Consider the following 12,897-nt stretch of genomic DNA (forward strand, 5'->3'; position numbering starts at 1 on the left):
AGACAGAGAGAGACAGAGACAGAGAGAGAGAGAGAGACAGAGAGAGACAGAGAGACAGACAGAGAGAGAGACAGAGAGACAGAGAGAGACAGAGACAGAGAGAGAGACAGAGACAGAGACAGAGACAGAGAGAGAAATACTGTGGCCAGTACAGTTGGTGGGCTAGGGAGCAGTGAGAATGAGACGAGGGTGTAATCAATAGTCTGTTTATTACAGGACCATTTCATACAGAACCAAAGATGCAAGGGGCTCACAGAGTTTATATGCCCCCCAAAAGAATCTCGACACCCCAAAAGAATGCAGACAATGTTCAAGGACCCTCACTTAATCTTGTTTACTATTTACTCTTGATTAAGGTTAATTATTGTTTAGGGTAATATCCTAGCACCGTATCTGGAGGCATAAACAAAAGAAAGATTACATGCCCTCTTGCTTATCTGCCCTGTACCCTTGAAGGTAACTGTATAGGGCAAGGGAATATCCCTTTAGTGAGGTCAAGGGACCCCAAAAAGTTCTCTACATTTATACATCCTCCTGCTTATCTACCCTGTAACCTTTCAGGTAATAATGTAGGGGAGGGGAACATTTCATTAGTGAAGCTGGGGGACTCCTGAAAGTTCTCTACAGAGAAACACAGAGAGAGAAACAGAAAAAGATCCAGAGAGAAACTAGGGGAATCAAGAAAAATCATGTAGCATAAACAAAACTAATGCAACCAAAATAAGAAGGAAAGCAGAAAACTGGGAATTTTTTTTATAGGAAGTATCTCTGACGAAGGCCTAATTTGTAGAGAATGGAATCAAAGTTATAAGATACCCATTAGATTGATTAATATGAGAAAAAGGGAGATAAATGTTGCAGTAGGACACTAATGTTCTGTTAGCAGAGTTGTGAACTGATCCAACCATTCTGGAGAGCAATTTGGAACTATGCCCAAAGACTATAAAACTGTGCATACCCTTTGACATAGCAATACTACTACTAGGTCTACACCCCAAAGAGATTTTTTAAAAAGGGGAAAATATGCATGTGTGCAAAAACATTAATAGCAGCTCTTTTTGTGGTGGCTAAGAATTGAAAATTGAGGGAAAGTCCATCAATTGGGGAATGGCTGAACAAGATTTAGTACAAGATTGTAATAGAATGTTATTCTGCTGTAAGAAATGACAACAAGGGGGAGACCAGGTGGCTCAGCGAGAAAGAGCACCGGCTCCAGTGTTGGGATGACCTGGGGATCAAATCCAGGCTCAGATACTTAGCACCACACCCAGAAATAACTGGCCGTGTAACCTTGAGCAAGTTACTTAACCCTGATTGCTGAAAAAAAAAAATGACAACAGGATGATTTCAGAAAAACCTGGAAAGACTTACATAAACTGATACAAAGTGAAGTGAGCAGAACAAGGAGAACATTGTACATAGTAACAGCAAACATTGTATGATGAAGAGTTGTGAATGACTTGGCTATTCTCAGCAATCCCAAAGGACTCAAGATGAAAAATGCCATCTGCCTCCAGAGAAAGAAATGATGTTGTCTAAAGCATACTCTCTGTCTCTCTCTGTCTCTCTCTCTCCCTTCTTCCCTCCCTCCCTCCTTCCTTTACCTGATGCCCAGATAAATTCAAAGTAAGTGATTTCTCCAATGTCAGGAAGGCTTTGAATGACCCAGCTAGGATTTTCACTCAGGTCTCATGATTCTAAGTTTAGCACCCCATATTTGGCAATCTTTCCACTGTACCTTTCTGCTACATGGAACTCATAATGGTATATAAACTGCTGATCAAGATGTTCCCCCACCCTCCTTTCTAATTTTTTTTTCACATTTTCCCAGTAATTCTAATTGAGTAAAAGTTTCTTTCTAGTAGACAATTTCCCATTCCACCTACATTTAAGATGGCAGAAGAACTTAAACTTAACAAATTCTCTAAAAACCACAATGTGATTAAAAGTATGAGAATATATAAAATTATAAGGTATGTATAATATATAACTATAAAAATATAATATACTTATATATTAATTATATATTATATATAGCTATATATAATATATCAAACTATAAGTATACATATGATAATTTAAAGAGGGAGAAAGCACAAACAACTCAGGGGATCAGGAAAGACTTCCTGTAGGTTTCACCTAAGGTCAGCCTGGAAGGAAGGTTTTTTAGAATCCTTGCTCTAAAAGTTGAAATGAGGAATGTCTTTTGAGTATGGAGTTCAATTGAGGTGGGAGATGGAGTTTACATATATATTTTGTTTCTTATCTTCCCAACAATCATGTGAGGTAAGTTCTATTATTATTCTTATTTATAGTTGAAGAAACGGAGGCACAAAGAAGTTAGGTGACTTGTTCAGGGTCACAGAGCTACTAAGTGTTGTTCCAAATGATTTGTCAATTAGCTATCTTTAATTCTCTTTTTCATTGATTCCTTTTCCTCCATATACAAACCTCCTCTATAATAAAAAACAAAACAAAACAAAACAAAACATAAAACACCCCTTCAATGCATGCAATCAGACTCTTGCTTATTCCATTTCTAAAAGTGTGGTCTAAGCTAATTTCAATTCAATCCCAGAAGTATTCATTGAGCACCTGTAATGTGTAAGCCAAGTAGTAGTGTTACCAAGTGGACAGAAACCTGGACTTGGACTCATGAAGATCTCTGTTCAAGTTAAGTAAACTAGAGTCATCAAGCATTTTTAAACACCTACTATATTCTAGACACTGCTCAGTTCTGCCTCTGGAATATATTAGCCAAACTACATCACTGCAAGTAGTTTCCAATCTGGGTAAAATCACAGATATTTTGCCTCCTGCCCCCTCCAACCCACAAAAATGCTCAAGTCACTGTGATAATGATATGATGCAAAGATTCAATGACAGAACCTCTGAAGATCACATTCTTGGTCCTGTCCTCTCCCACTCCTCCCATTTAAGGCATTTGGATTTTATTCAATGGGTGGGTTTTTGGTAGAGTAGAGATCATTAGAGGTTTCTGAACAGGGGAGTGATATGATTAGAGCTTCTTCTTAGGAAGATTGCATGTCATTAGTGCACAGTTTAGGTGTAAAGGTGGGTAGACAGAGATCAGGAAGACCAGTAAGGAGACTATTGCACAAGTGTCAATTAAAAATAAAAAAAAGGCCTGAACTAGGGATAAGAGTGTACAGAATCTGCTGTGAGGGAATAGGATAATTGTAATCTCTCTTCTCCCTTAAGGCTAGCCTAGGATTAGATTAGACACCAGCACTGATTGAAGCTACTTATCACTGGGACTTGGCTCCTAATTACGTGATTAGGAAGGAACATTCAAAGGTAATGAATGTTTATGGATTGATTAGGAAGCCTTGAAGACACAAGCAGTTTAAGTTTATTGCTTCTTGCTCTTTGCACTCTTTTGCCACCTTTCCCCCCAATCAGTGTCTTAGTTCTTTTTTTCTTCTTACTATTACATTTTGCCTCTTTAAAATTTACTTCTGAAGTTTTCTTTGTTTCCTTATTCTCATCATATTTAGGTTATTTCTTTCTCCTTCTCCATTTTTGTCACTTGCTAGGGGAAGTCTGTTTCTTGACTTAATTATTTGCAAAAGTTGGGTTCTGCTGCCAGGGTGGAAGGGGCACTGTCCCAAGCTTCAAGGGTTTTGTGTGACTGTTTTCAGAGCTAGTTCTGGGGGTCTATAAGCTTTCAGTTCTTCTAAGGTGGTATGATCTAGGGAGAGACGTGTTTACCACCTCCTGGCCTGTGTTCTGGTCTGTGAGTCAACCCAACCACTCTTTTTTGTGCTGGAACTGCGACTAGGGTCCTTGCTCCACTGTGGCCACAAACTCTCGTGTGCTAGTGTCTCTCTTCACCCGGGGTCTACCACTTAGGACTGTGAATCAGATGTAAGTATGGACAAAGCAACGGACTCCTGCTCCCGGTGCCAGCAAACATACCTCGGTAATCTCCTGACCAGGTGTGTGACACCCTTATTGTCTCTTTATCTCTAAATCTAATAGTTCTTATCAAACAGCTAGGTCCAGATTAGTGAGAATGAAGAATTCTATATCCAGATCTCACCTTTAGAAATTATTATGTAAAGTATGTTAAATTGTTCAAGCTCAATGGAAACATATAGTGAATTGGAATAATGCTACTATCTCATGGGATTCATTATTCATACTAATATAGATGTATTTTTTGTCCTACCTCATATCCTGAGTCCCCTTCTACCCCCTAGAACAGGCTCCAATTGCTAGACCTAACTAGGTGTCCTTCATTTTGTTTTTTTTTGTGTGTGTGTGAACAGTGAGTGCAATGGTGTGAGAAGATGAAAAAATAGTATAAAGAGTAATAGCTTGATGTAACCCTTTCTAGTTACTATGCACATTTATGTGCATTATCTCAGTTGATTCTCACAAAATCCTGTGAATTATAGTAAGAAGTGCAGGATATATTATTCTTAATTTACACATGAGAAAACTGAGACTCAGTGACTTTAATTGACTTGGCAAAAATCTCACAGGCAGGAAGAAGCAGCAAAGTGTGCAATCACTTCAGGTTTTCCAACTCCAAGAACAGTATAGGCTGCCATTCTTTGCTACCAAAGAGGGAAGGAGAATGGGAATCAGAGGATGTTTATGAGGAGATAGGAGAACATCCTCACCAATCAAAGGCAGGAACTGTTGGGTGACAGAAATGAATTCACCACTCTTTTCTTCTCAGATTCTGTTCTAGTGCATTGCCTTGCCTACCTCCTAACTCTTTTCTGTGTAGCAGTCATCTCTTTGTTTTCACCCAATCCTCTCTAGGAAAAAAGAAGTGCCAGAGGATGTTTTAACTGAATATGGTAATAACTTTGTAGTTCTATGTGATCACAGATTAAGAAGTTTTTGTGGCTATGAAATGGTAAGATGAGATTGGATTTCCATAGCATTGCACATCGTAGGCCCTTGACTAGCGTTTATTGAATTAACTTGAATTCTGGGATTTCATTATCATGTCTAGTAATTTGAATTCTCTATTTTCTTCCTACAGGCAATTTCAGAGGATGCCCTGCTGACTGAATCGATGGACAGAGTGAATCACACTGCTGTGTCTGAGTTTGTGTTCTTGGGACTCACAAATTCTTGGGACATTCAGCTTCTACTCTTTGTGTTTTCCTCTGTTTTTTACTTGGCAAGCATGCTGGGAAATTCCCTCATTGTGTTCACAGTGACTTCTGACCCTCACTTACACTCTCCCATGTACTTCCTGCTGGCCAATCTTTCCTTCATCGACTTGGGGATCTCTTCTGTCACTTCCCCGAAGATGATATGTGACCTTTTCAGAAAACACAAAGTCATTTCATTCTCTGGTTGCATCACCCAGATGTTCTTTATTCACTTGATTGGTGGTGTTGAGATGGTGCTGCTTATAGCTATGGCCTTTGACAGATATGTAGCCATATGTAAACCTCTCCATTATCTGATTATTATGTGTCCAAGAATGTGTATTTTGCTTCTGGCTGCAGCCTGGATCATTGGCCTCATCCACTCAGTGATCCAAATGGCTTTTGTGATTAACCTGCCCTTCTGTGGTCCCAATGAATTGGACAGTTTTTATTGTGACCTCCCCCGGTTCATCAGACTTGCCTGCACAGACACATATAGACTTCAGTTCATGGTCACTGCCAACAGTGGCTTCATGTCATTAGGTATCTTTCTTATTTTGATCATATCCTACATTTTCATCCTAGTCACTGTTCAAAAACATTCATCAAGTGGTTCTTCTAAGGCTCTCTCCACTCTTTCATCTCACATCATTGTGGTGATTTTGTTTTTTGGTCCAATTATCTTTTTCTATGCATGGCCATTTAACACATCACATCTGGACAAATTTCTTGCTATCTTTGATGCAATTCTGACTCCCTTTCTGAACCCAGTCATCTACACACTAAGGAACAAAGAGATGAAGTTGGCAATGAGAAGAGTGTGTAGTCAGCTGGTGAGTTTCAGGAAAATCTCTTTAATGTCTTGATGAGAAGACAAGAACTTCTCACTTCCATAATAAGAAAGTCTGTAAACAGAAGTTGTAAGGGGAAGGGATGAGTTTGGTTTTGAGTATGTTGATTTTGAATTCCTAGTGGTATCCAAATGGTAATTTAAGTATGGATTTGGAAACAGGAGTCTAGAGATGGGAGAGAACTTTCAATGTTGTCTACGTAAAAAAGATAACTGTAACAATAAATATAAATAAGAACATCATTGGAGAATGTAGATGGATCAGAAAGGAAATCCAAGGACAGAAATTTGAGGGAATTTGCTATAATGATATGGAGGGAAGCTAATGAAACAGAGACATAAAGGCAAGACTAGATTGAGAAGATTTCTGTGCCAGAAAACGCTTTCTTGAAGACAATTTTTATAAAGGGTATTTGTTGACAATTTAAAAATGAGGAAATAGCTACAGGTTTTTGTTAACTCTTCACAAACTCCAGCGCAGAAACCGTTCTTGTGGATTCTAGGTGAATTAATTGTAGGAAAAACATCATTTCTGCAATTAAAAAACACAAGTCCCTGTTCATTTTGGTTCCTTTAAGGAAACTTGTCAAATCTTTTTTGAATAAAGTATTACTACCATGAATATTGTGTTATGTAATCTTTTTAAAGAACTTGGGTTTGAAGTCCCTCAAAAAGTACCTAAGAAATTCTTTTCATTTGCTTTATACATGTCTTTAATGTGTACCTAATGAATCATTCCACAATGTCTTCTTGATTCTGCTAGATTAGACTCTCTTTAAGTTTTTTGAAAAAGGACTTTTTCTTTATGTGAAGAAACCAGACTTTTAAGTGGTATCAAACACTGCACTGTGTTAACCTGTTTGCCATTTAGCCCTATTGTGACTGCTACTTTTAATTTTTTACATACATTGGCTCTGGGTCTCCATAAAACTTTTATAAAAATAGTCTCTGGACTTTTTGTTAATCTTTGAGTTTTTAATATCTACTTTTCAAGGTAAAGCTTGAATTTGTATATAGTTTTTAATCTAGAATCAAATATTTTCAAGAATAGATTCTATTAGTTTTCCATAACCAACCAAAAATATTCATTTATTAATTTATAAAGTTCAATTCAACTCAATTTTAAATGTTTCTCACATGCCCTCTAATATATGCTAGGCATATAAATAAAAAAGAAAGAAATTCATGCCATCTAGAAATTTACATTCCACTCCAGCATATATATATATATATATATGTACAAAATATACAAAGTAATAAATGGAAAGAGTGCTAGTAAGTGGAGGAATCAGGACACCACATGAATATGAGTTGGAAATTGAACTATATATTTTAAAGGGGACAATGAATGCTTTTTGTTCTCTGGAACAAAATTAATTGTAGGAAAAATTTGGCCTGACTGGCCAACCCATTGAATGGAGATCTTAAATATTTCAAAGTTGTTTGTTTCAGAATAAGATATACCTGATCAATGTGGGACTTTATTTTGCCTGACTTTATTTTTGTTACAAAGATTTTCTTTCTTTCTTTTGTTTTCCAGTGGGGTGGAGGGCAGAGGTGAGAAGGGGACAAAATAGATGTTTCTTTGCTGAAAAAAAAAAAATGTCCTTTGTAGAAAATCTAAGGTATATTCTTTCTTCTAAGCTTAGTTTATGGAACTGCTTGGTTTCCAGGAGTAGGGATGATTACTGGTCTCTTGTACTTTTCCTCATTATTCTTTATTTCTTATTTGCTAAAAGCTGTCATTCTGTCCTGTTTAAATTTTTGAAAGGTTCTGTTACTTCATTCATTTGTAGTCATTGGATTTCATCAGTTTACTCACTCAACAAATACTTGCTGAGTTTATAATATGTGACTTCCACTTTGATCAGGACTGTGACGTATACAGAGAAGGATAATAGTTTGTCACACCCTCAAGAAGTTTACAATCTAGTGATATGTGGAGTTCAGGAAATATCAAATAAGAATACAAATAACAGCAATCATAGAACCATACAAAAGCAGCATATATTACTCAATGCCAAGGGAGCACAATGAACCATGTCATGAAAGCTATGAGTTTAGTGGAAGGAGAGATCATTATGGGTTGGAGTGGTCAGGGAAGTCCTCATGGAGGAGGTGGCAACTAAGGTGGATCTTGCAGTATGGGTTGAATGTGGACATACAGACCTAGGGTATGAGATAGAGTATTTCAGGCAGAGGAAATAGTGAGAAGAAAAGCTAGGAGTTGGGCAAATATGGATAAAACAATTTTGGGAAATGGGAAGATAGTCCTGGATGCCTGGAAAATAGCATGTGTATAGGAAAATAATAGGACAGAAAACTCATAAGATAAGTTGGAATGAAACTGGGGTCTGTGTTGAATGCCATCCTAAAGAATTAGAACTTTATTTGCTAAATTCATTTGCTCAAATGAGATAATGTACATGCAATACTTAACAAATCTTCAAGCACTAAGGAAAAAGCTTATTTATTATTAAATAATATGGAGCCATTGAAGGTCCTTGAGAAGAGCTATGCTTTAGGAAGATCAATATCATATCAGAGTGGATTAATGAATGGAGGGAAGGAGAAACCAGACATAGGAATATTCTCTAGTGCTTAGTTGTAATAGCCTCGGTGAGAGCCAATGAGAATTTGAATTAGTTTGGTAGTAATGGGACTAGAAGGGGAAGAATATAAGATATTGTGGAGTTAATATCAATACAATTGTAACTGTTTCTATATTGAATACAAAGGAGACAGGAGAATTAAGCATCATTCAGTTTACATGATAAGGAAAACATTTTAAGAAATAGGGAAATTTTGAATAAGGATCAAATTTTAGGAGAAAGTTGCTGATTTACACCAGTACCTAAGTGAAGAAGCAGAAAAAAAAAACACATAGGGTAGTTTTTGAGGTCTGTGAACAGCAGAGTGAATAGTCAAGAAGGATACTGTGATGAACAGCTCCAGGGTCCTAGGTAGAATATAAAGAAAGCAGTTAAATGCTGGGTTCAAGATCTTTAGGAGGACAAATAAAGTCAAAAGGTGGCTTTTTTTTCAGAGTACCCAGCTCTGGCTTCTCCTTTACTCATGATTTTTTAGTTTAGAAGAATCTTTCATTAATGCATTGACTGATGTTCAAGTTTGTTGAAACTGGTTGTGTGACTTGACCCACAGAGGAGTCTTTATTAATGAGTCTATTTCATCTTGGAATGATGTATCTAGTGGATTGGCCCAGGAATCTTTCCTTATCCTTGTACCATTCACCATTTCAATTACTGACTTGGCTAAAGGCATGTGTGATATATTTGTCAATTTTAAAGATAAACATGAACTGGAAGGGACACATTTGATACCATAGGCATGGTGCAAAAAATGTTTTGACCAGCTAGAATGGTGGGATTAATTTAATAAGATGAAATTTAATAGTAATAAAGGTAAAGTCCTAGACATCATTCAAACAATAATCTTAAAAAATCTAGGATGGTGGAGAACTTCATAGAAAATAGTCTGTGTGAAGCAGATTTGGGGCTTTAGTGGATGTCAGCATATAGGATGGCAGTCAAACAAAGAAATTCTCTCCTGGTCTTCTTTATTGTATGTACAGTTACCAAAGTGAGGGAGATGATAGTTCTAGTGTACTCTGCACAGAGCAAACCACATTTACAATATTTGTTCATTTTAATTCAGTTCAGTTTTAAAAGGGTATTGATAATCTGTAAAGTACTGATAGGAGACTGGAGCTTATGAAATGTGAGGAATACTATAATACAAGGGAAGAAATATGAACAATTTTAGACATACAAAAGTGAAATGGGCTACCCCAGAAGATTATCAGTTCACTCCCATTGGGAGTTTTCAGCAAGTCATACAAAGACTACTTGTGAGAAAATTGTAAGACTTCTGAGTGAAATGCAGGTTGGAATACATAGCCTGTAAAGTCCTTTAAACTTTGACATCCTGTGATTTTGTGACTGCCTGAAAGGCAAGAATGCTTGATATCACTGTTTTTTTTCATTGGCATAAATGAGAGCTATATCTCTTTAAGAGATCTTTAAATTTTATTTAAATGCAATTTTAATATAAATTTTAATATATTACTTAAATATATAAATTTAAATATATTAAACCACTGAATAAATACATTTCAATTATATTTAAAATACTATTTTTATCTAGAATTCCAAAAATAGTATCTCTGTATACACAAATACAAAATATATGTGAACCTGTGAATTTTCATTTCATACTTACTTTTTAATATATATGTGTATACACACACTTGTACACAATTACACTTATTGCTTTCAAAACTGTTCTGCTTGTCTGTGATTTCTTTTGAACTTTATTCTATATATTAAAAATATTTCAACATTTCCATTTAAAAAATTACTACTGTTAACACCTTCTTTCCCTGACCATCCTTCTCTTCCCTCTCTATAGTCTTGGGTCCAATTAAAAATTGAGAAAAAAAATATGTCTTTTTCTGTATTTGAATTCATCACTTTTTTGTCAGGATGTGGATAACGTTATATATCCTCTGGAGACATGACTGGTCATTACATTGATCAGAGTTCTTAAATCTTCCAAAGTTATTTTTCTTTACAATGTTGTCCTTGTACAAATTTTTCTCTTGGTTCTGCCTATTTCACTCTGCATCAATTCATACTATCTTTGAAATAATTACTTTTGTCATTTCTTATGGAAAAATAACATTCCATTTCATTCATACAAAATTTTGTTGTCATTCCCCAAATGATGGGCACATTGTTAGGTTCTAATTCTTTTATCCTCCCCTCTTAATTTTTTCTCCAAGACCATAAAGTCTGTTTTGCATGTAAACTAGGACCTCCTTAGGGTTATTCTTCTCACTCCACCTTCCCCATCACTTATTGCTTCCCCATTATTTGATATATCTCTATGCCAAATTGTGTATGTTCAACCACCTTTAGTTCGGTTCATATATGAGTAAGGTTCAAGTGATATTTGTTTCCTCCTTCTTTCCTCCATGTTTGAATACTATTCTAAAGCACATCAATTATGGCACTTATGATGTGTTGGAGGAGTCTGTTACTTGGGTAAGGTTCACTACTTTTTCTTTTAAGTTATTTATTCTCCGTCTAAATTTTTTCTTCAGGACTTTTATTTCATTTTTTATCTCTTGCTTAATTTTATATAAATATTAATTTAATCTTAGTGGAAAACCTATTTTTCCCTTAGAGTCACTGCTTTCAGTTGTTACAGAGTTACTTGCTCAGTTTTTTTTGCAGGAGAGAGTCTCTGGATGTAAGATAAATTTTTAAAAATACTCTGGGATTTTCTTTGATTTATTATTTTTTTCAGTTATGGTTCATGAATTGGAACTCTATGCTTATGAGCTAGGTGGTTTGCTGTATTTTGTCTTATCCTAGATCCCCTGGTATTGATCTTCACTTCCTAAGGTTAGCTCTTGCACACCCTGATCTTTGAATTTTAGAATACCAAATCTTAAAGGTCGTCTGTGGCATCACAGAACAAAGTGCTAGGTACCTTGTCCTAGTATGAGCACTGTTGTTCAACTCTAGTCACTGCTGTTCCCTAGTACTTCCAAAGTCCCCACTCTAGGACTTTCTGATCCTTTTCTAGGACATCTCTGCTAATTGGGGAAGAGAGGGAAGGGGAAAAGCATTTACATAATATCTTCTATGTTTTTGGTACTTGGCTAAGTGGTTTTTATTTCATTTGATTCTTACAACTCTGCAGGGTACATGCTTTGCCTCCTCCACCTGCAATTTTAAAGTTGAGGAAACAGAGGTTAAATGACTTGCCCAGTGTGACACAGCTAGTAAGAGTTTGAAATGAGATTTGAATCCAGGTGTTCCTGACTCCAGGCCCAGCACTCCATCCACTGTGATACCAGCTGCCTCAAATCACTAATCATTGGAGGGATTAAACAACGTGAAGAAGACATTGCCTCTATCTCTGAGAAAAACACTATCAAAGACCCTCAATATCTTATGGTAAGGCTGTCAAATATATTATTTGGTTGATGTGAATGTTATAATGACAACAAAGTCTCACTTGGAACCATCCACCATAGGAAGTGGTGGTGGGGAGGTCAGGTTGACTTTGTGAAGTTATAAAATGTTTTGTTCTACTAACATTTGACTCAGATTCCTTATTATGACATCCAGGCTTCTTGAAAGTTTGGAATGCATGACAAGAAATTGGTGAGAAACAGTATGTTTGTTGTCTGAAGACCAGTTTAGTTAAATACATGGAGGCTTGTGACTACAATGATGATGTGCATGATTTAAAAAAAAAACCCATCAGTAATCTTGAAGATGGTCAATTCAGACATAAGGGTTAAGGAGTGTTTATGATTGGTATTATTAAAGTAATTATCCACACGAAGCATAAGATATTTTATTGCTATTGAGGCAGTACCCATCCAGTGCAATCTCAATCAATTTAATTCAATACAATCCAGTATAATTCAATAAACCTGTTTTAGGTTTTTAACAACCAAATCTATCCCCCATGGGCACCATAAATGAACAATTACTTTATGAGTTAGCTTTGTTTCTGACACATAGTAGGTATAAATATATATAATAATAAATGTTTATTGATTGATTGACTTCATATTTTTATATTTTCATATTTAGACTAAACATTAAAGGTATTGGAAGAATAAAGAAATGGTTTAGAAGTCAAGATTTTTGAAACAATTTCTAGTTCTCATTCAATAATCTCTGTGAAATCATATTCAGGGACCTCAGTGATTTAGACTGTCAGGAAGAAGGTATGCAATCACCTAGATATAGTTTATAAATGTCCCTTTCTTTGTATCTCTCTCTTTATTTAAAATAAAAAGCTTTTATCAGTTGCAATCGTAGGATTTATAGTACCACCAAATATGAGCAGATAAGTTTGTTTACTTGTGCA

At 36.0% G+C, this 12,897-nt stretch overlaps 1 protein-coding gene across 1 annotated transcript; it reads left to right on the plus strand.

Annotated features, from left to right (window-relative positions):
• The first annotated feature begins 4,196 nt into the window (after positions 1-4,196).
• Positions 4,197-6,001, plus strand: LOC138168733 (olfactory receptor 4F3/4F16/4F29-like). The gene has a single exon (XM_069097600.1). It carries the CDS (start codon positions 5,054-5,056, stop codon positions 5,999-6,001), a length of 948 nt encoding a protein of 315 aa, XP_068953701.1. The 5' UTR covers positions 4,197-5,053.
• The last annotated feature ends 6,896 nt before the right edge of the window (positions 6,002-12,897 follow it).

The sequence above is a fragment of the Petaurus breviceps genome, unplaced genomic scaffold (genome assembly GCF_028583685.1).
Source record: "Petaurus breviceps papuanus isolate PSGF00001 unplaced genomic scaffold, PetGlider_PUasm1.0 37, whole genome shotgun sequence".
NCBI classification, from domain to species: Eukaryota; Metazoa; Chordata; class Mammalia; order Diprotodontia; family Petauridae; genus Petaurus; species Petaurus breviceps.